This window comes from Arachis hypogaea, chromosome 9 (genome assembly GCF_003086295.3).
Source record: "Arachis hypogaea cultivar Tifrunner chromosome 9, arahy.Tifrunner.gnm2.J5K5, whole genome shotgun sequence".
NCBI classification, from domain to species: Eukaryota; Viridiplantae; Streptophyta; class Magnoliopsida; order Fabales; family Fabaceae; genus Arachis; species Arachis hypogaea.
Window position 1 is genome coordinate 21,367,461 of NC_092044.1, and position 25,964 is coordinate 21,393,424.

The 25,964-nt window shown below is 33.6% G+C and overlaps 1 protein-coding gene and 2 long non-coding RNA genes across 3 annotated transcripts; 1 reads left to right on the plus strand and 2 right to left on the minus strand.

Annotated features, from left to right (window-relative positions):
• The first annotated feature begins 11,615 nt into the window (after positions 1–11,615).
• On the plus strand, positions 11,616–13,266 carry LOC112710674 (uncharacterized). Its single transcript, XR_003156948.3, has 3 exons — positions 11,616–11,836; positions 11,942–12,049; positions 12,999–13,266. It is a non-coding gene; the product is annotated as an uncharacterized lncRNA (long non-coding RNA).
• Positions 13,267–13,802: 536 nt separating this feature from the next.
• Positions 13,803–15,464, minus strand: LOC112710673 (anaphase-promoting complex subunit 11). Its single transcript, XM_025763019.2, has 2 exons — positions 15,346–15,464; positions 13,803–14,187 (listed from the first exon to the last, which is right to left on the minus strand). The coding sequence occupies exons 1-2, from the start codon at positions 15,401–15,403 to the stop codon at positions 14,072–14,074; spliced, it is 174 nt and encodes a 57-aa protein (XP_025618804.1). The 5' UTR covers positions 15,404–15,464; the 3' UTR covers positions 13,803–14,071.
• A 937-nt stretch (positions 15,465–16,401) lies between these two features.
• Positions 16,402–19,503, minus strand: LOC140175296 (uncharacterized). Its single transcript, XR_011865557.1, has 2 exons — positions 19,357–19,503; positions 16,402–16,504 (listed from the first exon to the last, which is right to left on the minus strand). It is a non-coding gene; the product is annotated as an uncharacterized lncRNA (long non-coding RNA).
• Between the last annotated feature and the right edge of the window lie 6,461 nt (positions 19,504–25,964).

Sequence of the window (25,964 nt, forward strand, 5' to 3'; positions counted from 1 at the left end):
ATGGTCACGGTTTTAGGGAGGGGTGACCATAGATAAGGCTATAGTCATAGTTTTAAGCGGGGTGACCATAGAGGCTATAGTCACAGTGAAACTCATAACCACAGATTAGGCTATGGTCACGGTTTTTACGTGTGACCATAGATTAACCTATGGTCACGGTAAAAAAACGTGGCCTAAAGTACCAAAATTTGAACACTAAAATCATGACCATAGATAAAAAAAACCGTGACCATAGGTCTATGGCCACGAGAGAATAGGCCACAGTAAAAAAACCGTGATCATAGCTCAAAAACTATGACCATAGCCTGGTCATCCTTTTCACTAGCTATGGTCACGGTTTTTCACCGTAACCATAAACTTTTTTTTGTAGTGAACTACTTTATCAAAATCATCGTTGCTATTCTTGCTACAATATTCAAGTCCATGATAAACTAACCAACTTCTAACTATTTCGTAAATCTAACACTCCTTTTCTCTTTCGTATTTTATTTTTTTATAATTTTTCTTATTTTACTCTCTTATAAAAATGAAAATAAGAAAAACAAAAAAATTGATAAAAATAATAAATGCTGCAATAATATCAAGAAAAAGAAAAAGATGAGAAGAAATTGAAAAGAAAATGTAATAATAAAAAAATACACACAAAAAAAGTGCGTAATTTATACACACATAGTATAAAAATTTTTATTAGGTTTGAATCAATATGATTAGATTTAGTTAACAAAAATATTTAAATATTTAATAAAATTATATATTTTAAAAAATTTCAGAAAATATTAATTAAATTATTTATTCAAAATGGTCCAAGCAAAATGCCATTTTATTCTTTAATTCATAACTATTTTGTGCATTATTACTTTATTAGTTTAACGTAGCAGTAACTTCTAACTATACCAATCTAGTGAATCTACCATAGGGATGAAAATCATGAAATCAGTTGTTCCATCCAAGTGTTACAGATGGCAGAACCATTTTTTTAGAGAAGAGAAAAAGACGGTGTGACACGTGAGGGGCATGGTTGTGAACATGGAATGGATTGAAAACCCATAAAGCACGGATCCATCTTCGCCGTTGATTAGATAAGTGCGGCAGCTTTTAAACCGTTGATCTAGTCCATAGTTACGCTTTCATATTTCATATTCTATTTGACTTTCGTTCCATTTATTGGCTTTTGGGTGTGTATGAAGTCTCTCACTTCCACGTGGCAGCATAGATTTTTCAAGCCATTTGGAAAATATATTTTGTATTTAAAAAAAAAGAAAAAAAAGAAGAGAAAAAATAAAAATAAATAGATAAATGCGGTAGAAAATGAAATTGATCTCTCCGGTAATAAGATATTTTTTGGATTCTCTCGTGGCGTCTCTATATCTTCATGATACCAATTGAACTATGTTGTCACTTGATTCTTCAGAGAGGGCAATGTTATTAGAAATTTTTTATCAAATAAGATTTTAAAAAAACATTAAATATCAAAATCTTTCAAAAGCATTATACTTGTTCATATCTGGGCTATTAACATAGGTTCAACCCACACCCTTCTTTCAAAAGAACTTATCGAACTGTCTCAAACTGGTTTGACAGAAGTTTAATATGTTTCAAGCAACAAATCAAAACTCTCAATCTCAAAGTCCAAAACTCAATTCGATTTCAATAACACTTCAAAACAATATTATTATTAATTTAATTATTAGATCATTTATTAAACTAATTGATTTTTTATATTTATAATTAAATTAAAAGATAAAGTATTATTTTATTCTTCGAGAGAGACTAAATATAAAAAGATAATGAAGAAGAAGGAAAAAAGGGGCATAATGAAGAAAGAAGAAGAAATGATGTTAAGAATAAAGAGACTCAACGTGGAGACATATAGTTACTCATGCAGATAGAGAAGTGGCGATGAATAATACAACAATTAAAGACTCAAACGAGGAAGTGACGATAAAAAATGCAGCGATTAAGGACCCAAACAAAAATGAAAAGACGTAAAAAGTTGAAGTGACAGTTGCAAAAGAGAATATGAGTTGGCTATCAAGGAATTAGTTTTTTTTTTTTTTTTTGTTTCCCACGGTATCCCCCAACCCGGCAGGTCAAGGACTAATCCGTCGCGGTACTGAGCTCCATTTAAGGGTTTGCCGCTGGCCAATGGGTTGCTGCATGCACAAGGCGAGATTCGAACCCCCGACACTTGCTTAAGCGGACTAGTGAGCTAACCACTAGACCAACCCAACTTGGTTAAAATGAAAAGCTATCAAGGAATTAGTTGGGAGAGTGACCACGGCCATAGAATTCAATGCATTAAAGAAGGTAGTTAGCAAGACTCTACCTCAGGTTGTTTAAGTCCGAGAGTTAGGAGCATATAAGCCACTATTAACTTTTGATACCGTGAGGCATGCGGGGGAGTGTTTTACTTTCAAAATAAATAGTCTCCTACAATTTTTTCATAGTGTTTGGAGATGGAAAGAATCAGAACAAAGTGAGATAAGAAGAGTTTGGCTAGAACACTTTGGAGTGCTGCTGCATGTGTGGTTTGCAAAAATGTTCAAAGCAATATGTGGACAATAGGGGAAGTAGTACGGTGTGATGAAGTGACGGAGTTAGGCTTATCTTTCAGCTTCAGAAGAGTCCAAATCGATACCTGTGTATTTGATGTTATTAGTGAATGGATTCACATCATAGTTGACACTAGTGGGTTTGATATTTTTGTAAAAGAGGTGGGACGTGAGATATATGGAGTGGAGAATTTTCTGGAAGGTAAAAATACACGAATAACGAAAGCAAATCATGACTTAGGCAACAAAGGAATAGAAATATTGGCAGTGGTATGGGATCCAGCAGCTGAATTGGTGGTGGCAGGGATGAAGGATTATGGTAAAAAGAATGGTAGAACAGTAATTCACAACATATTTTTAAATAAATGGAATCAAAAGCATTCAAAATTCTTCAAAAAACAAAAAAAAAACTATCCAAATGCATTGAAAGAGATTAATGAAAGCGAGGATTATGGGAATGATGATTTGAGTCTGGAAGGGGATTCAGAAAGAATGGTTTCTCAAGAAAATTTAAATTGGCATATTGGATTTTTCACGAGTGACATAAGCAATGGAAAAACATATAGGATGGACCAATATTTTAACTAAGAGATAAATGTAAAAAAAAAACAATGGGGGCTTATGCTGTTTGGACCATCATGCTACTGGGCCAACAATTGCTCTTAGAGAAGATGGGCCAAGTGAGGAAGGTATTGGTGATGGGTGGTGGGCTGGAGGTACTGAAGCGGGTCAGACCGCTGCAAACTGGATTGCTGCTATACCCACCGGTTGCATCGCTAGGTCTCCTTTGAGGAGCATTTCTTGTGCGTTATTGATCGCTAAGGCTTGGTAGGGCATAGCAACGCATGACCCGGTGCACAAGAGACGGCGAGTGCTGCCCACCGAGGATCACAAGTCCTTAACCACCGAGGATCACGAGTACCGCGTCGGAGGTCCAGGCCCTTAACCACGGTAGCGTTGGTATTGAAAAAGATGATGCAAAACAGGTGGAAGAGGAGCCGATCCATGTGATAGAGACACCGCAGTTAGGGATGGGTGAAGAAGAATGCCATGGCAAAGCTCATGTGCAATTGAATCTTACCAAAAAAAGTTGTTCTAATTTGGCAGAGGAGGGGACAAATCAAGAATTGTGATACCAGTGATACATATAGCTTATAATGAACAATGTGCAGATGGCAGAAGTTGTGATATTAAGGAGGCTAGATTGAAAACTGAACCAGAGCATGTGAAATGTGACGGATGATGAAAGGTTGAAGTGGGGGAGAACATATGGAGAAAAATATGAACACTTGAAAATTAGCAGTGGAGTCTAAAGCAATGTTATAGAATGAAGAAGAAGATATTATGACAATACTAAAACCTTAGAATGAAAAAATTGCAAACAGAAGAATGATAGTAAAACAGAAAGAGAAAGTGAGAAGGAGCAGACCTAAGAACCATAATAAGGTGTATAAAATATGTTTAAATAATTTATAGTTATTGAAATATTAGGGGTTTAAGAGGTGATGAAAAGTTAAGTATGGTAAAAAAACTGAAAAAGAAATTTAGACTGAATATGTTGGGGTTGATTGAAACTAAGAGGGAGGTTTTGACTACATTTGACGTAATACGTATTTGGAAAAATGACATGGTGGGATGGGAATATGTGAAATCTGTAGGTGCTTCTGGAGGATTGCTGCTAATGTGGGATAATATACTGTTTAAAGTAAGTAATTGTTATTAAAGGAGAGCGATGGTTGTGTGTGGAGGGAATGATGACTAAAAATAATTTTAATTGTGCATTTTATTTGGTGTACGGAGTGCATATGCGAGATGACAAACTTGTGATGTGGGAGGAGTTGAGCTATATGGTGGAATTGTGCTAGGTTCCTTTTTGCTCCACGAGGGATTTCAATGAAATAATACAAGTAGAGGAAAGAAAAAGAGCGAGTAAGTTATCGGCATCTGCTAAAGAGTTAAAGAACTGGGTATAAGATATGCAACTAGTAGACATACCTCTTAATGATCGTGATTTCACGTGGTTTAGGAGTCAACAATGTAATCGCATTAATAGGGTACTGGTCAGTGTAGATTGGACTGAGAAATTTGCAGATACTCGCCTGAGAGGTGGGCCTCAAGTGTTATCAAATCACTTCCTGATTATTGTTGAAGATACAAGGATGAGTGGGGCCCAAGACCATTTATAAGTTTGGACTCTTAGTTTTCATATGAAGGGTTTCTGAGGATGGTAAAAGTGGAATGTAGGAGCTTGGGGGATTATCAATTCACAAGCAAGCTGAAGGCACTGACGATACCATTGAAAAGGTGGCATAGAGACAACTTTGGTGACATGGATAATAGAATAAAGAAATTTGGGGATGAGATAAAAAGATTGATGATATGGTAAGTGATTGCACATATGATGGCACGACAGAGGCTAGATGTAAGGCCCTGGTGAGATGCTGTGAGAAATGGTATACTCGAAGAAAATTCATTAGAAGCAAATGTTCCGATCTCGGCATGCAAGAGATATGAATAAGAATATTAGATACTTTCATCAAGTAGCCTCGGCCATAAGGAGGAACAACAGAATTGATGCACTTTTAATTAATGGGAGGTTGATACAGAATTATGCTAGGATTAAGGTTGTGATTAGAGGATTCTATAAGGATTTGTATCGGCAAGAATATGCTTTCATGATCGGCTTTCGAAAAGGGATGGTAAAGAAAATTGATAGAGAAGAGGCTACAGCATTGAAAGTAATGCTCGCTATTGAGGAAATTAAAAAGGCAGTTTGGGATTGTGAGTCAACTAAAGCTCTAGGCAATGATAGATATAACATGAGCTTTATCAAAAAGTGTTGGAATGAGATTCGTAAGAAATTCACTGCAGCTGTAATAAGGTTCTTCCAAAGTGCCAAATTACCAACGGATGCGAATGTAGCGTAGGTGGCATTGACACCAAAATTTGCAAGTGCGAAGGAGATCAAAGACCTTTGACCAATTAGTATGTTCGGATGTGTGTACAAGGTAATATCAAAGGTATTGGTGAGAAAGATGAGATTGGTGATGCCAGGTTTAGTGGGAGAGACACAGAGTGCATTTGTGAAGGGATAGAAAATACACGACAAAGCACTTATTGCATGTGAAACGGTTCAATGATTGAAGATGCATAAGAAGAAGGCTGGCAATTATCAAACTAGATTTTCACAAGGCATATGATAGGGTCAGGTGGAGTTTTGTGGATATCGTGTTACAAAAGATGGGCTTTGGTCATAGATGGAGTGCTGGTGCACAAAATTGAACTCCGCACAACTGAACCGGCAAGTGCACCGGGTCGTCCAAGTAATACCTCAGGTGAATGAAGGTCGAATCCCACGAAGATTATCGGATTGAGCAAGTAATGACTATCTTATAAATCTTAGTTAGGAAATTGGAAAAGATGGTTGTTTGTTTGAAAGCATAAATAAAAAGAGTAAAGAATTAAATACCAGATTGGTGTGAAAATAGTGATAAAGATACAGTTAAGGCTTCAGAGATGCATATTCTTTCCAGATTAACTTTTCTTCTTTTCTACTTCAATAACGAATGATTCATTCAATGTCAGCCGTAATTGACTAACTCATGTAGCATCCTCATCAAGTTAGCCTTTTCTAAACCATAGCAGTCTACCATATCTGAGCAACTCATGTCCTCTCATCAAGTTAACTCATGGCTTCCCACTATGGCCGAAGGTGAAGACCTAAGCAATCCACTCCCCTTCGCGATCCTACTCAAAACGCCACAAACAAGGTTGAATCTTCCGGATCAGGGAATGTTGCTTCTCAGACTATAGCCTTAATGCCACAGAGACCTCAGCAACCCACGGTCAACGGGATTTTATGTCACTTTTCTAAGTCGCCTAGGCACTCTCTTGGAATCCGCAGTGCATTCTCTAGCTATAGTTCAATGCTATCCAGGTCAGGACTCACACGGGATCCATGTAGAACAAGGATGAATGTCACGGTTCATCCTCAATTCATGAGATGAAGACCGAAAATGCATAAGATAATGGAATCAAACGTGTATTGAAATAGAAACAGTAATATTATTAATCCATGAGAATCAGCAGAGCTCCTAACCCTAACTTAGGAGGTTCAGTCGCTCATAACTTACAGAAAGCAATAGTGAATTCGAAAGTGGTGCAAGAAGACCTAAATAGGGGTGATCTTCTCCTATATATAATAACCAGGGACGGTTCCAAGTGCAGAGTTGTGGGGGCAAGTGCCCTACTACAATTTGAAATATTTTTAGTAGTATATAATAATAATATTTATTTGCCCCCATTAGATTATTAAATTTAACCCCACAACAATTTTTTACTCGACTTTTGGTACTTAATTGCCAATTTAAAAATTTCATATTAGATATTCGTTAGAATGATCAATTCTTAGATTTAAACGAAATTAGTATTCTTTCTTAAAAATAAACTCAAAAGAATATTATTTATCTTCTTTTGAAATTAGCTTTAATTTTTGCGTAGCAACTGTATTAATTGAAAGAACTTTTCTAACTATAAATATCAATAAGAGTCGGCTTCTAATTGTGTTGGAAAGTGAATTTCTAAATAATTGTTTAGTAATATATATAGAAAGAGAGAAATTTTGATGGTAGTGTTAAGAAAAAAATTACTTAATTTTGTAAAAATATAAAATCTAAAACAATAGAATTTTAAATTATATATTATTATTTAAATTACTATTTTAGTGTTTTAATTTGTATATTAGATCTTTTGAAGGCTAATCATTTTTTACAATAACAAAATATAATCATAACAATAATCATGTTATATGTACATAAAAAATAATTATTTGTATAAAAATATATATTGAAATATAAAATATACATTGAAATAAGTTAAACAATACATGTATTTATACACAAATATATAATGATTAATAAATAATTTAATATTTAATTTTTTATGTACACATACTATTTTTATTATAAATTATTAATATGTTATATGAATTTCGCTTCCACTACCAAAATTTCTGAATTCGTCACTGATAATAACCTAATAACTAAGAAGTACACAAATATGATAGACTAGACTATAGATGCGAAAGTCCACTTTTGGGCCCACTTTAGTTGAGTGTTTGGGTTGAGCTTGGCATCCACCTTAAGGAATGGGCATTGAACGCCCATTAGGGGGTTGATCCACGCTGCCTTGTATCTTGGTGGGCGTTGAACGCCCAAAAAGGGATGATTAGCGTTCAACGCTGGCTTCCTTGTCTCTTTGAGGGCGTTGAACACCAGCAAGGAGGTAGCTCCTTGGCGTTCAACGTCCAGAATGGGCAAGCTCCTTCGAAGAAAAGTATAGACCATTATATATTGCTGAAAATTTCTAGAAGTTCACTTTCCAACGCCATTGAGAACGCGTCATTTGGACCTCTGTAACTCCAGAAACACTCGTTTGAATGTATGGAGGTCAGAATCTGACAACATCTGCTACGCTTTCCTTGTCTCTAAATCAGACTTTGCCAAAGCTCCTCAATTTCTACCAGAAAATATCTGAAATCATATGAAAATACACAAACTCAAAGTAGAATCCAAAAACATGAATTTTGCATGAAAACCTATGAAAATATAATAAAACTTAAACAAAACATAACTAAAACTATATGAAAATGATGCCAAAAAGTGTATAAAATATCCGCTCATCAAGTGCATGGGTGCAGGAATATGTAAGTACAACCTCTATGTCAGTTCTAATTAATGGGTCACCGTCCAAGCGGTTCAAGATGGAGAGAGTTCTAAAACAAAGAGATCCTATATCCTCATTCTTGTTTGTTCTTGTTATTGATGTGTTGCATAGGATGGTGAGAAGGGCAGTCAGGAATGGATGCATATCTCCATTACTAGTTGGGAGAGATAATATAGAACTGTTATATTTCCAGTTTGTGGATGATACTATTTTGTTTTGTCCACCAGAAATGGAGACAATTTTGAATTATAAGAGGCTTTTGTAATGTTTTGAGCTCATGTTTAGCCTGATTGTTAATTTTGACAAGTTAACTTTGATCTCAATTAAGCGAGCCGGAGTAGGTGGCAAATATGTGCGGGTTGCTAGGGTGCATGAAGTTGTTCTACCTGTAAGATACCTTGGTAGTTCTTTAGGAGCAAACTCTCAGCTGGTGAAGACCTGAAAACTGATTATAGATAAGGTGGAAGAGAAGCTCGATCTTTGGAAAGCAAAGGTACTCAACAAAATTGGGAAGTTAGTCCTTATCAAGTCTGTGCTCAATAGCTTGACGATCTACTATCTTAGCTTATATAAGATGCCAAAGACAGTTGCAGAGAAGTTGATAGCATTGCAAAGGGGATTTGCATGGAGTAAAGAGGATGAAAACAATGGTATGCCTCTTGTAAAATGAGAAGTGATACAAGCGCCAAAAAATCTAGGTAGTTTGGAAGTGGGGGATATGGTGATTAGGAATACAACACTTCTATTTAAGTGGTGGTGGCATTTTTCAAAAGATGATTGCCCATTGTGAAAGAAGACTGTATACTCTTGTAATGATTTGGATCTAAATATAATGTTATCAAATCAGACACTACCTTCAAAAGGGAGTTTGTGGAAAGATATCTGTCAGTTGAATTTTAAGGAGCAACAGGTGAAAGACAAGATAATTAGTGGGCTGTCTATGAAAATAGGAGATGGAAGAAGAACTCGATTTTGGAAAGACAATTGGTTACAAGGTGGGTCCTTGAAAGGGAGTTTTCTAAGATTTTTCTCTATTTCAAACTAACATGTATCTGTCATAGGGGACGGTGGGTTTTGAGATGGGTTAGAGGGGATATGATATTTCTATTGGAGGAAAGAGTTGTTCCAATGGGAATTGGCACTTGTCAACCAACTCCATGAAATGTTAAGGCCAGTTAAATTATCAACTGGTAGAGAGGACAGAGTTGTATGGAAATTTGATAAAAAAAAAAGTATTTTCTCTATTAATTCTTTTGTGCAGGTATTGCAGACAAAGACTATTTCGAAGGAAGTCACAAATTATAGCTTCACTAGTACAATTTGGAGAGAGTTGGTCCTGCCAAGAATTGAGCTTTTTGCATGGTTTGTCTTAGTGGGAATGATGAATACTAAAGAGCGATTGAGTAGATTAGGAGTCATTCATCAAAATGATAATATGTGTTTTATATAAAAATGAGGTAGAATGTGTTCATCATTTATTTCCTTGCTGTGAGTTTACTTGACATGTGTGGTGCATGTGGTTGACATACTTGGTAAAGCATAGGTTGTTCCGGATACGATTAAAGAACTGTTTGAGAGTTAGACAGAAGTGTCTGACAGAAAAGATGAACAGAAAAAGTGATTGATTAGTTTCTTTACAGTAATTTGGACTATCTGATTGGAAAAAAATGTGAAAATATTCAAGAATAAAGAGGAAAGCATTGAGGACATCAAAATAAGGTCGTTTCTAAACTATAAGGAGTGGTGTGGTGATAATCTATGTGGTTGTTGATAGCAATGCCGGAGATAACAATGAATTGATTGTATATGTGTTCTTTTGCTTTATTGTGTGTTTCGTGTTTTATTGAGCTGCTTTACTTTAGTATGTTGAGCTTTTTTTGTTCAAAAGAAATTAATTTGATCTTAAATGTTTTAAACATCCTATTTCAGTTCCAAAAAATTCAAACGAATTCAATGTTATCCTATTGTTAAATTTGATTCGAATAATTAATAAAAAAATATTTACATTAGATTTTTTTTACTACATTAGTGATCGTTAGAAAGTCGATTTTATTTACATATTGAAATTGAACGTTATATTAACTTTTAAATATACTAATTGTTCATATCAAATTTAACTGTGCGATAACATTAAACTCATTTGAAATATTTTGGACTGTAATAAAAAATTTAAAATATTAAAAATTAAATTAAAATTTAACCCAAACATTGTGAATCAAAATAATATTTTTGCAATAATATACTTTTTTTATTTTTTAAATAAGTAATTTTTATTAACTTTACTATTATTTTTAGATTTAAATATCACGTTTATTACTTTATATATTTTATAGCAATTGTACTAATTATATCTTTCAATTATTTGTTAAAAGATAATACTAATAGATATTATAATTATTTGTTTTTTTTCTTTGAATTTGTATATATTTAATAAAATTTAATAATGATCTTAATAATTATGTATAACTAAAAGAATAGTTAATTTGAGAAGAAAGATGGTAAAAAGTAAAATTCAAATTAAATGAACATATGAAAGAAAATTTAATTGTTGTTTTTAGATAATACATATAATAATTATGTCCAGGGGCCACGTTGCATTTACATTTTTAATATTTTATTTCCATTGAGTATTACGTGCTTATTTCTTTATCCACTTGGTCTTTCTTTTAGACATTTTTATGATTTTATCACAACTTACCCTTAATGAAACTAAGGAATTAAGGGGTGACGTTACATTTTATTAATTCTTTTCATAGAGTACTATTAGAATTTTGTCTTCGTTTCCCTTATAACATTTAGTAGTTAATCATTCGAATTAAAAATTGACTAGCTCAAAAGTAATCAATATTGTAATTATTTAAATATAAAAATATTATTTTTGATCCATTAAATTTATTTAGAGAAATAAAAATTTCTTTGAATAAATTCTTTAAATCAAATTTATATCAAATAGGATTTAAAAAATAAATAAATTAATAACATTTATAAATAATTTATTTGTAAATAATTCTTTTTATGAATCTTCAACTTGATTTTATTACAGATAATAATATTGTAATAATTCTTTTATCATATTTTATTTAAATAAAATTTATTTATTTTATAAATTCTAAATATAAAATAATGATTATTATAATTAGAAACATTATTTGGTTCCCACATTATCAAACTTTGGTTAATTAATGCGACACATCACACACATGACTAGAATGAGACGCTGAATTTACTTGGCTAAGCAACCGCGTACACAGCAAATTCTAATTCTGAAGATGCCACGTGTTCCTTAAGAGTAAGTGCGTTGGTTCTTCACTACGCCTGGCTTATAAATAAGCATCTCCCTCCAATACCTCGAACCCCATTTCCCTCACAACAATACACGTTTGACACTTCACTAATTGTTACTAGAACCATTATTCCATACTCCATAGTGTGCAATTCAATTTTCACACAAAACAAAAATGGCGGATGAAGGCACAGGCACAGGCACGGCCACATGCATTGACATCCTCCTTGCCATCATTCTTCCTCCACTTGGAGTCTTCCTCAAGTTTGGTTGCAAGGTAATTAAAATCATATCATATCAAAATTTTGTTCCGTATTTATGAAAGAGCAATTTTTATGAGCTAGTTGAAGACATTGTTTATGATTTCATTTGTTGGATGCAGGCGGAATTCTGGATCTGTTTGTTGCTGACTATTTTGGGTTATTTACCTGGAATTATCTATGCTGTCTATGCTATCACCAAAAAGAATAACTGATCACCACCATGCTTTGTAAGTAATAATTACATGTGGAGTATTACAAATCAAATTAAAGCTTCTCGTACTCTTTCTTTTTTTTTTTTTCCTTTTAATTTGTAGTATTTTAGGAGGTAAAAATTTTGCATAAAATTAATATTTGAGAATAATTAGATAATAATTTAAATAAATATATTAAATTATCTGAAGATTTTCAACCATTAATTTCAGCTTTTACCATTTTGGAAACATGTCATATTGTTGAATGGTTACCGACACGAAAGTAGAAACGGTAGCATAATAAAGAAAGAGGAATGATAGTGTGACACTTAATTAGCATGAAGAATACCAATTGAGTACGTAAGTCGTTTATGCTAACATAGAATGAAAGAGGCAAAATAAATAAATAAATAAATAAATAAAGAACTTAGTTTTCAAGAATACAGGGCAGAAAATGACAAGAATGTTATGTATAAAGTTATCCCCAAAATTTTCTTTTCTATTATTATTATTATTAAACCGCAAGCAAAAATTGAAGGGGAGAGCCAATAGAAATGAAATCAATCAATGGAGGCGAGCCGTTGGTTTCAGTCTTATAAACAGTAAGAGGAAGGATTACGTGTAATAAAATTTCCATGTGATTGTTTCATTTCTTTCCATGTGGTGTTCAAAATATATTTTTACATTCTTATAAATTTCTGTGGTCGAAAAAAAACTAATCAATATATATATTTATGCACAAATAGATTTTGAGTTTTTATAATTGAAGAGGATAAAATTTTGCAGCGACTTTGATTTCCTACCAGCTTCTTTTATAATTTATATTATACGGATAAGGATATGTTTGTCTCATCTCCACTGATTTGATGTTCGTTTCTTTCTTGGGCTAATAATTGTGATTACATGATTCAATTGAGCTTTGCTTTTTTGTGGTGTTAATGTTACATTTTAATTTGACTAATGAAATGAATGATTTTGTTGACAGGGTGGGCCTAGGACATGCTGTCGTGTCTTTTCTTCCTTTACAACAGTTTCATATTTAGTGGGAAAAATATATATTCATTTTCCCCATTTAGTGTTTCATACTTTCATTGTAATTCCATTTTCTTATGTTTTTGATGTTCCTCTGTTATTAGTACGTGTGAGTGGAGTGTGCAGCTTTTAGTTTATAGATTTTGTACCATATGTAATCAAGAATTGAAATACAGGACTTGTACATGTATTCTGTAATAATAGCTTGATTTATTCTTATAGTTATATTCTTATTTATTGAAGCTTCTCTATCATTTTCTTTTATATATAAAATTCACCCCATATTTTTTCCCAACCAAACATTTATAGACGTGAATATAGTTGGAACAGAAAATGAAATAACTTCATTAGAAAAATGAAAAGAAAGATTATTTCCATGTTTTATCTAAAGTTCTGATTAACAAAATATTGCACCTTGTTAAGTGCATGACAATCTTCACTGACACTAAAGTCGTATCAAATGAGATAATGTATTCCCTGACATTCGAATTCCAAAGTTTAAACCTTATCAAATCAAGACACATAAAACATAAAATTAAGTTACAAAAAGATAGTAAAGCATGGCCACCTGGTGTTCGTGGACCCAAGGATCTGGAACAGCGTAACAAATCAAAATTTCCATACTTTATTTTGTTAATTATTTCAATGATGGTTCTTGAAAGTTCTTCCACGTTAATCAGAGTCCTAAGATGTCACCATCACAATTGCACAGAATTTGTATGGGAAGAAAAAAAGAAAAGAAAAAAAAGCAGAATCATAATCATAAATACACATCACAAACAAAAATTCAGCATTAGAATAAGGATCCCTTCATAGTCTCAAGTTGAAAATCATAATACGGTTAATACCTATATCTATACTGTTAAAATCATGAACACAAGAAAGGACCACTGGACCACATTCATGATTTGTCATCAGTAATAAAGGCATAGATGCACTCATTTAGAAACTTTGATTCTCATAGAAAAGTTTATAGGCTGTCGAGAAGTCTAGGGCCATCCTTAAAATAATCGAAGCTTGCTTCAATCACGCTTTAAACTGCCATTCTCTTCGGCACATGGGACAATGAGCTTGTGATGTCTGAGAATTCACCCATTTTAGAATACAGTGCAAATGAAATGCATGATTGCATGCTCCCCACACTGCAAGAAATTGGACAGAGAACATTTTTAAGCTTCTTACAGATACATAAGCATTTATATTTACATAATCCTGCAATTTTCATCACTCAGACAATTAACCAATACAAATCTAGTCCCACATGAAAACAGATTTTGTCCAGAAATTAATGCGACATATTTTGTCCAACACATACATAAAAATCTAAATTCAACAGAAACTGTCTCGCTATATATGTAAGCAATAACAACAGAGCTTCACAATCATTCAAGACATTTGATCAAGGAAACATCAAAATTTGATATACTCATTATACATGTGGAACTACAAATGGTATCCTAATTTGTAAGCGACCTGCACTACAGAGAATTAAAAACTACTGAAAAATAATAGTCTCAATGATTCGTGAAAGAGAGAGGTATTCGGATCCCTGTACATGCAACAACCCAAGATTACAAGGATAAATCAGCAAAGGAGTGGTTCATATATTAGTAACTGCTGGAAATATGATTTCTGAAGCTTGCTTAGGATCCCACATTAGGATCACTACTATTCACAAAAATTCCTATAGTTAACAGAAATCACAAGCAAATGCTACACGCTGGACCATGATACTGCTTGAGTAGCAAGGAAGTCCCATAAGTGAAAGATAATTCAGAAATTTAACTAGGACCATTCAGCACAAACATTATAACAAGAAGGGTGAGAATAGGACAGACCATGACATCAGCAGCTGAGTGGCCCGGGAAAACAGTTAGAAAGCATAGGAGGGATTTATTTTGAATAAAGGAGGAAGTCAGTTAGCTGGTTGTTTTCATTTGTAACAGCAACTAAGAGGTGTTTGGTTTGCGTTTTCATTTTTAGTGTTTTCTGTTTTCCAATTTTTGTAAAGGAAAAACAGAAAACAGTAAAAACAATAAAATCTTGTTTTCTATTTTTTCTTCACAAAATTCTGAAAATAGAAAACTGAAATGACAATACAAACCAAACGCACCCCAAGAGTCTCGAGGCTCTAGAATTCGTCAGAGGAATGAAGGAGAGTAATCCCCTTTTGTATCTTCTAGGGTTCTTGACACATTGTCATGGCACCCCAATCCAATACACATTCCTTTTTGCATTTACATGTGGAATTGATACCAGTTCTAAAAGAAATCCACCAGACTATATTGTCAGTAGCTTACTCAGTGGGCAGTCGTCGCCAGGAAGTTTACAGTCAGGACAGCATCCATCAAAGGCCATCCTACAAATGCCACACGTTTCATCTTGAGCATCCCAAGTCCAGGAAGCAACTGCATGCCATCTATATTTCACAAAAAGAGATTAAAACAATGAGGACATTTAGCACTTAGGGTTTGCTTGATTTAGAAGGAATAGAAAGAATAACAGAGGCTGAGAACATGGCAAAAAAGATTTTACATTCGCTTGGTACAACATGAATTTCAACGTATTGAAACTTGAAAGTGAAACTCAACTCAATTTCAAACCAGATCTATGATTTTCTTTCCCTCCATAGTGTTTGGCTGTTGTCATGAAATAAGTTTCACCAAATTTTTGTATTCATAACTAACAGCAGCAACTAAAATTTAAAACCTTTCCATTCCACTTATTTCATACCCCTCCTCTCTATTTTCAACTTTTATTTTTCTTTTTCTTTCTGCCAAGAAATTGAAAATGCAGTTTCAACTCATCCTTAAAGCAAAAACATTAGACTTGGTTTATCCTCTCACAACATGAATTAAGTTGAACCCCAAGAAAAAAGGGTCAAGAATAAAAACAAAAATCATAGCATTCATGTCTAACTTCATTTGCAAGCCAAATCCAAATATTCCACCTTTTCTAACAAGCATAACACCTCAATTATTTACGAGATATGACAATCAAACTGCCATAAAAGTCTAAGCCTAGGAAATACTTAAAAGACAAACTGAAGTTAACAACAATTCGTCACTGTATAAAGTAATATTCAAGGTAAGAAAAAGAGAACATACTCTTTTCAGAAGATCAAGAAACACCCAGACAGAAACCTGTGTCAAGGAAAGCAGCTATTCTTTTCTGGAAATTCCCAAAACTAGATATGTTGACAAGAAATAGGCTCAATCTAGAAACACACAACACCATGAAGAAAAGACACAGACACTTCAAATGCAAAAGGGATTAAAACAAATTAAAAGATGAAGAATAGAAAATGGGAAACCATGAACCAAGTGACAAGAAGTACGGGATCTTGAGAAGGATACGTAATATCTTGACTTTCATCTTTGTCCCCTGCAAAGGCAAGTAGAAGACAAGGGTGCAGCTTTACAGGTTAGTTGAAATGGGAAGTTGAGAAGGATTTGAAATCTGAGAGGTTAAACAGCTCCTCAATAAAAATTCACATCCTTAATTTTAGGTGTGATGGAATATTTTTTGAGATTTTGAGTTCAACTAGGAACCAAACTATTTTTCCGCCAATATCAGCCGGTTTTTTTTTTTTTAAATGATCATTTTACCCTAAATTTTATACCTTAAATCCTAACCATAAACCCTAAACTCACCAAAAAATGAGAGTTAAAAAAGTAATTTTACAATAAAGAAAAGTTAGTTAACATTGACCAATTAAAAATTGGTTCCTTATATTTATTATTTCATAAAACTGGAGGCGACAGACATAGCATAAGCACACATTACATATAATGTACAAATTTAACAAGAGTGACATTGCAAGAGATTATATTCTAAGATGACGTCTAATCGCAATACAACAACAACAATAACAAAGCCCTAATCCACTAGGCATAGGTTCCTACGTGGATCAAATGGAGCCATACTGCCCTGTCATTCGAATAGAATAGTACTTGGTAATTACAACTTGTTTAAGAAATGAAAGTAACCAAAACTCTGGTCCAGCCACGAACTTACTTGGAATTCTAAATTCAATAACCTAACCTATTGACTATTGTAGCTCAAATCAGGAATAAGGAAATTATAAACCGTTAGAATGCCAGCAAATTAAAATTATATCATATCTATTTTCTTTTAAACAATTTGATCACACCTCAGAATTCAAATCTAGTTTTGAAAAACCTAAATTCCTAAATCAACTAATTACGTAAATTAAGTAGAGAAAAAAAGAAAAGAACTCACTAGTGGCTACAGAAACAGAAGCAGCGGGCAGAAGAGGACAGCCGCGAGCATTGGCAATTGTGACAATGAGACGATCGACGAGGGTAGCAAGGGTAAGCCCTTTTTTTTGGTGACTTATTTTTTTTTGGGAACTAAGGCGCATAGTTATCAGAACCGAACCGATAATTGACCCGGTCATACAACTGGGTAACTGGTTCAACCGGTGGGTCGCTACTCGCTAATTCACTCACTTGACCGGTTATAATTAAATAAAAATATAAAATTATAAAAAATAAAATTAAAATCAAAAGTTAAAACTTAAAATGTATGTCTTCATAAATATATTAATAACAATCAAATATGAATTCTTAGACATAACAAATGAGCAAAAAAAAAATAATAAACTAGTCAATAGTACAAAATACTTTCTCAATTTAAAGAACAAGAAAAAACAAAAGATAACACAATTAGTAAATCAAATTCAAGAGGTGATCTGAAAGTCAACATCTATATCTTCATAAAACAAATTTGAAGTTTGACCAACATTTCCTTCATTTTGATTTGCATCTATATCTACAATTTTGTATCTTTCACAAATCAATGGCAAAATAATTCATAATAATACAAACAGAAAGTATGGGACAACAATTTAACTGAACAATTGCAGAGAACATGAACCTCATTTTCAACAATAAATTCAACTATAATAATTTTTAGCAACAAAAGATTTATTTACAACAACAAAAAATTTAGATAAGTGATTATTTCAGCAAGACAACAATAGATTCAATCTTCAGTGATGATAATAAGTAACATATTCAACATGATTTACAGATTTACAACAACCAAATTTAACTAATGATTATTCAGCAAGGTTGCAGAACCGGACCGGTCATTGAACCGCTCAAGTGACTGGTTCAATGGTTTAATGGTTCAACTGGGGTTGAACCATGGTTGAACCGTGGTTGAACCGGTTTAATTAATAAACTTTTGTTTGATAAGGATGTTAGAATTTTATGCACTTGCATATATAAAGTTTGCAGCCAAAATAAAAGTGATATGTCTATAAATTTGGATCCAACAAGAAGAAGTAGCCAAAGTAAACAAACACCCAAAATAATCACAATGAAACTTTTCTGCAGCAAGCATCATTAACCCTTAAAATTAAAAATGACAAATTTCTCATTCTAACACAAGCATAGTAAGCTATGTTCTTTAACTGTGATTGCAATGCAACAACAAACCATTATGTCCCAATGTCATACACAACATCAAGGTAATACATTTAAAAAGAATAAATAAATAAACAAAAGGAGTTCAGCTCAAAACATGAGTAAGCCCTTCAAATAATCAAAAGTTTATTTGGTCCTTCGAATATGCATTTGACATCAAATTGATCATCAATTTATATATTACTAAATTGGTCAAATTAGTCCCAAAGATATATGAGACATCTAATTGTCTCTTCACTATCAATCTGTTACATTTCTCCATAAAATTAGACCTCAAAAACATAAAATTGGTCCTTGATGAACAAAAATTTGATTATTAAAGGACCATTTTGATGCCGTTGACACAAATGAGCATCAATGTGTTGCTGCACGTACCTGAACTATTCTAGGCCTACATGAAATATAAGGATTTAAAATAACAGAATAAAAAGCAGCAGAAGCTAAACTTTGAACAGAAAGTGAATTTTAATTCAATTCTCTAGCAATATCTTGGATACATCATATGCATTGTTGGCTCTGTATAAGAAAAGAAAGATCTGAGAAAATATTTTCCTTGGAATTATATCAATTCATACAGCATTTAAAATCCAGAATTATATTCAGCAAAAGTCAATGTAGCATTCAAAATCCAGAGACCCAAAATTGTATCAATTCTATATAGCATTCAAAATCCAGAATCCAAAATTGAACTTATATCAAATTTATATTAAGCAAATTCAGAATTACAGAATGATTAATTCATATAATTAACAAAATAGAAAAAAAAAACTGAAAAGCAGAAGAACTCTGCATCAAGCCATCAATTCATATAGTTAATTAACAAAATAAAAACATTAATTCAAAAACCCAAGAACTCACCGTGGCAGAGAGCAAGAAGGCCTGAGTTCCAGGACGACCAGAACGACGACGCCGACGACGAGGGCGACCAGACGACGCTGACGACCAGGGCGACCAGACGACACCGACGCCAGAAGCTTCAGAGTTCAGACGACAGATGACGACACCGCTGACAGCAGCTTCGATCCGCGACCGGGAGTTCCTTCTGCCGGCGTCGATTGTGGAGCTTGTTGCCGGGTTAGGGTTCGAAAATGGAAGAGGAAATTAATGGGTTAGGTGGGTCACTGGGTGGGTCACTAGTACAGTAAGGGTTTTTTTTTTTCTTGGCGTCAAAACGACGCCATGGATAATGAAAACCGAGATTTGAAAAACAGGGCTGGTTCACCCGATTTACCGGTTAATTGTCAGTTTGATCAGTTTTTTTATTGTTTTTTCGAACGGTTTTAAAAGTCATCCGGACTGATTAGATGATCGGTTTCCGGTTAATCCAGTCAAATTGATCGGTCCAGTCTAGTTTTCAGAACCGTTATTCAGCAAGCAACAAAATCAAAGTGCGGTGATGCAGCCATTATTATCAAAACCAGATCGGACTGACCGGTTTAACCGAAAAATCAGTAAACTGAATTCTATATTGATTCGGTCCGATAATTGGACTGCACAAGATAAGGAATCGGTCAAATCCGAAGTGAACCGATGCGAACCGGTCAAACACAGTAAAGACCAATCCGACTGAACCTTTTCAATTTTAAAATTTCATCAAATGAACACAAGATAAAGAACCGGTCAAATCCAAAGTGAACCGATGCGAACCGGTCAAACTCAATAAAAACCAGTCTGACTGAACCTTTTCAATTTTAAAATTTCATCAAATGAAACAGTCAGGTTCGAACCCCCTCCCTTAAAAAAATATACAATAGCCACAACCACTAGGCTAACTTGCATATTACTTATAAATTTGCAAATTAAAATACATATTGATATCTTTAGCAAATAATTTACTTTTATTTAATTTATTTTAATTTTAATTATAAGCTTACTCATTCTTAAATTAATTATATTTTATTTAACAGTAATTATAAAATCACTTATTATTTTCTTTTCATAATTATATAATATCTATTAATATTATTTTTCAATAAATACTTGTAGTATATAATAGTATAATAGATATAAACTAATTAATAAATTATTAAAATTCAAAAATAAGTGTTATTTTAATATAAAAATAAAATATTTATGATAGAGTAAAATTAACAAAATACTTATTGTTTCTGTTCCATATTATTTAGAATAGCTAGATATTTTTAAAATATTAGTAAAAATATGTATTTTAAAATTTTAATTCTAAATTTTTTATTATATTTTACTTTTTATTTACATAAGACTGGGTCAATCGGTTCAACCAGTGACCCACCGTTTAAACCAATAACCCAGTGACCCAGTAACCTGATCGGTTCGATCACCAGTTCAGTTCTGATAACTATGGATGCAGAAAAAATTGAAATAGAAAGAACAGGGAGAACTCACCAAATCATGTTGCCCGAAGGAAGCTGACGGCGAAGGAGAAGCTGATGGCGAGGGAGAAGCTGATGGCCAGGCTCGAAATAAGAAGACGACAACGAATACCAGCCCACCGGGATCTGTTGCCTCTGTTACTGGCGACGAAGAGCGTAGAGAAGGGAGAGATCGAGACCAGCTGCGAGACAGAGACCGTGAGAAGCAAGAAGACAATGACGACGACCACCACCCGAAGGACCAGATGCGGTTTCGTCTGCTTCTGCCGCCGGGGAAGGGAGTGCAGGGAAGGGAGGGCTTGAGCTGAAGAGAGCTTGACAGACCGGAGACGAGAGGTGAGAGACCGGAGATGAGACGAGCTGACGAGAGCTTAAGCTCGTGGGAGAGAGTGACGAAAAACTGAGAAAGAAACGAGAGAAGCAATAGCATTGGGGGCTGGGGGTGTCTTCAGCAATGAGGGCTTCAGAAAGGGAAAGGGGGAAGGGGGGAGGGGAGGGCAGATGGAACGACACTGTTCATTAAAGAAAAAAAATCATGACCCTAGTCTGGGTCAAATAAAACCAGTCGGGGTCGCCAGTTTCACTGAAAATTGGCTAGGTCAACCCGAGTTCCAGCGATTTTGATGTATGATCAGTCTAACAAGTGGTTTGATCCGGATAAATAATTGAGTGATCAAATTTTCGGTCGAATGAGTCGAGTTTGATAACTATGCTCAGGGAACTATGCTCAGGGATAAGCCTTTTCTGTGGCTTTTATTATTATTAACAGAAAATATTAAATTATGGAAAAGTATTGGTAAATAATGTGAACAATTGATATACTGGATGTTCATTTCACTAAGTGTGTGGATGGTTATTCAAATATTAAGATTTAGATAGGTATTTAAATGTGTAGTGTGTTTTTATTTGATTGATAATTGTTCATGTTGTTCAAGAAAATCATTAGTTACCTAGCATAACCCTTAAATTATTACCTTTGACTTTTCACATAGATTGTTGGGAGAGAAGTGGAATTGCCAACTGCGAGATATCAAAAATGGAAAATGGATTCCTTCCATTTTTTTAAATTTTAAACAATTTTTGATAATTATTTTAAAAGATAATGAAATCTTTAAAAAAAATATTTTTTTTGGCTTTTAATTTTTTATGAGACCAATTAGTCCATCTGTCAATATTTTCTCTCTATATTAATAGAATAAGCTTATATAGCATGTTAAATGGTTGATTTATCCATTAAGAACTCACTAAGATTAACAAATTCTTTTTTGTTGGAGTCTTGTCTTTTAAGGATAATTGTCAAGATTGTTTAGTTTTTATTTTTATTTTTTTTTATTAGAGTTGGGTACAATTTTGGTCCTTAAGATATAGACCGAAAATTATTTTCATCTCCAATTTTTTTTTTGCTTACAAAATCGTCCCTAAAATTTAAAATCAAGTTTTAAAATTGTCTTTTTTATTTAAATATTAAAATTTTTGACCAAATTACTCATAATAAAAAATTATAAAATAAAAAAAAGAGAAAGAGAGTATTTCTCCTATACGAAGGGGAAGAGAAAAAGAATGGGAAGAGATAAAAAACTGTCCACGATTCACATCTGCCTCCGCTTCTGCCGCCACCTCTGTACGATTTTGGTCCCTAAGGTAAGAATAATTTTAATACCAAGTTAAATCTTAGGGACGATTTTGTCTGCAAAAAAAGGTTGGGGACGAAAAAAATTTTCGGCCTATACCTTAGGAATCAAAATCATACTTAGTCCTTTTTATTACTTTTTTTAAATACATTAACTAAATTTACTGTGTAAAACTAAGAAATATTATTAATTTTTAAATTGATTTTACTTATAAAAATTAAATGAAAGATATATTAGTGATTAACATGTCACATAAGTATATTTTGAAGAGGGATAATTGACAGAGGTGCTAACCAATCTCGCGAAGTTAAATATCAAAGGCCGAAAAGGATAATTTTTTTGTTTGGGGTCTCGTAGTCTTTCGGAGAAATTATCAGAGATCGGGTTGAGTATTCATTCTTTTTTTTTAAATTAAAGAAGTAAAGTATAATTTCTAACCCTTCAATACTTTTTCTCTCATATTTTATTTTGTCCCACTTATAAAATTAATAATGAGATATCACACTTTATTCTCTCAATTATTAAAAAAAATTGAGAAAATTATTTTCAGCCAAAAATTAATAATGTAATAAGTAATAACTAATGAGGATATCCAAAATTTGATTAAGACAATCTGATAAGTATGTATTTATTTTATTTTATATGAATAAAAAACCTTCTTAAAATAGTTCTTACAGAATGTAGAATTTTCAATTAAACATTTTATTAAGGTAAATTATATGGTACAGAATTAAATCTATACAGAATTACAGATATTTTATAATGTAATAAAAAATATACGCATACCCACACGCTGGTTGAGCTGTAAAACACTAGTGTTAGAGTCATCTGTGTTCTTTGTAGGGCTTGTCGACAGAGTTTCACATGGGCTTAATTGAGCTTTCTAAGGTGAGTGGTGTAACTAGAGGATGCAGTTTTGTGGATCACTACACCATGTTTAGCATGAGCCTGGACCATGTATCTCATGGATTTTTTATTGGGTTGATTGTATGCTAGCATTATTATCAGAAGAAATTTTATTAGTTTAAAGGAGGGTCATTTTGTGGAGTACATTTTGAGAATCGTAATTAAGTATTGATAATTGTTTTACATACCTAGTTATTATCGCTAGAAGAAATTTTATTTGTTTAATGTTAAAATATAATATGTGTTGATGCGTAAATTTTAAATTAGGTCTAACTAATGGGTATAATTTTAAATTTTAAATAAAATCATAAAATTATATTTTTTTTATAACTGGAAACACAATTGTAAAGATATTTTCATAAAAGTTTTTTTTTTATTTTATATTAGAGTGCACACAAAGATAATGGTGTATGTGATTAATACATTACACACAAAAAAAAACAGCAAAAAACATGTGTAAGGATATTTGTAGTTATAGTGAATTTCATGAGTTAAATATTAGTTTTATTTATTTATTTATTTGATACACGTTAAATATTAGTTTTATGTGACATATATATTGAAATACAATTATTGGGTATAAGTAGCAAAAAATTGGTTATACATAATGGCAAAGCTTTATTAAGACAATGGGACCATAACTAGGGGTGGCAGGAGTACCCGAACCCGCGAGTATCTGATCCGTCCTGACCCGGACGGGACAGGTTTTGATCGGGGCGGGTGGCTGAGCGGGGCAGGGCGGGGTCGGGGTCAGGGTAAACCCGCCCCTACTCGCCCCGGAATGTGTATAATACACATTTACAAATTTAGGGTTTCTCTTTCTCAGTTCTCACAGCCGCATAGTTTACCTCTTCACAGCTTCACTCCTTCAGGTTTGAGCCCCCACATCTTCCTCTTCAGCCGCCACCCTCTTCCTCTCCCGCCGAGCCTATCATCGCCGCGACGCTACCTTCCTCCGAGACCCTCGCCCACTTCCTCTTCCTCTTCAGCCGCAACCCTCTTCCTCTCCCGCCGAGCCTATCACCGCCGCGACGCTACCTTCCTCCGAGCCCCTCGCCCACTTCATCTTCCTCTTCAGCCGCAACCCTCTTCCTCTCCCGCCGAGCCTCTCACCGCTGCGACGCTACCATCCTCTGAGCCCCTTGCCAAGTCTTCATCTGCTGAACAATGAACCCTCGCTGTGTCAATGCGCTGTCGTCCTGCACTACCGAACCTCTGCGCTGCCCTCTTTGTCGCCGTCTTCCTCCTCTAGTAACGGTAAGTTGCCTCTTTCTCTATCTCATGCTCTCTCTGTTTTTTCCTGTAAGTGCTTGATTGATTTGAAATTGTTTAGATTTTGTGATTGTTCATATCGCATTTGGTGAGCCAATAATCATAATAATTGCCATATTAGTTTCATCGTTAGGCAGCTCAACACTTATGTATGTTCCTTTTTCATTGAATTGGTTGATTTGCTGATTGTTGATTGATTTTAGTAACTGTAGACTGTAAATGAAATGACATAGGTAGCTCTATTTTGACTGCATATTGGTTGATGGAAATAAGCTTTGTAAGAAATGACATAGGTAGCTCTGTTTTGACTGCATATTGGTTGATGGAAATAAGCTTCATAACCATTTTGTGGACTTGATAAGTTGCTCTTGCGTGCTTAGGAGTTAGGACTACGTGTTAGTGAGTGGTTTTATTGCTGTTGTAGGCTATTATTCTTCTTTTCTCCTTTGACACTCGTACATGATTGTGTTTCAAATACAGACATGCTGAATCCTCATATGAGTGGAAGAAAATTCTATTTGTCGGTTTACTTTTAAGATTACTGTAATGTAAATATTTTTTCTTTTTCATTCCTTTGAAGTCATATATTCAACCTGTGCAAAATACTTTAAAAGGCTTAGCTTATCGGCATTGAGCTCTAATACTTTGTATTATTGATATTAATTGAACATTCAATTTGATAACAAACATAAAAGAGTAAGTTGTACTGGAACTTAATTGTTTCCTCTTGTTCTATTATTGTACTCTAATTCTATTCCCATGTTGATTCTTGGACTTGTGTACTTGAACCTAGATTCATCAGATTCTTCAGCTTCTCTAGATTCTGTTTAATTATATTTATTAATACAGTATATGTTTTGTTGGTAGAGGATGTTTCTTTTTCTGCATGTGTATTTCTCTTCAAGCAATTTAGTTTGAGTGAATTAGATATCAAGCTATGTTGAGTGTTGCTTTCTTTGTTGTGTTTGAGCAAGTGATGGGAATTTTACATATTTGGTATGCTTGATATTTATCTGATCATATCTTATTGTTGCCATGTTCTGCAACATATTAGAATTTAGATATTGAAATTCTACTTGTCACCCTTGTGTTATTACTAATTAGATTTATCATTATTTTCCCTTCAGAAACTGGCCTTAACTAGCATCATAATATAAAGCATGCTTTTCCAGTGACATTTATTTATGGATAAGAATTTGTTACTTTATTGTTGTGATTCATTCTCCACACTTATATATCTCTAGTTTATATGCCTTGTGTTTTCAATGTAGGTTTGTTAAGGTAATTTTATGGCTAGCAATGCTAG

What these genes read in the sequence shown, in the direction of transcription:
- LOC112710673 (XM_025763019.2), bottom strand. Translation starts at nt 15,403, where the DNA reads ATGGCCTTTGATGGATGCTGTCCTGACTGTAAACTTCCTGGCGACGAC. An exon ending in TGGCGACGACTGCCCACTGA is followed by an intron (nt 14,188 to 15,345) that starts GTAAGCTACTGA and finishes AATTTCTTGCAG; the next exon opens with TGTGGGGAGCATGCAATCAT.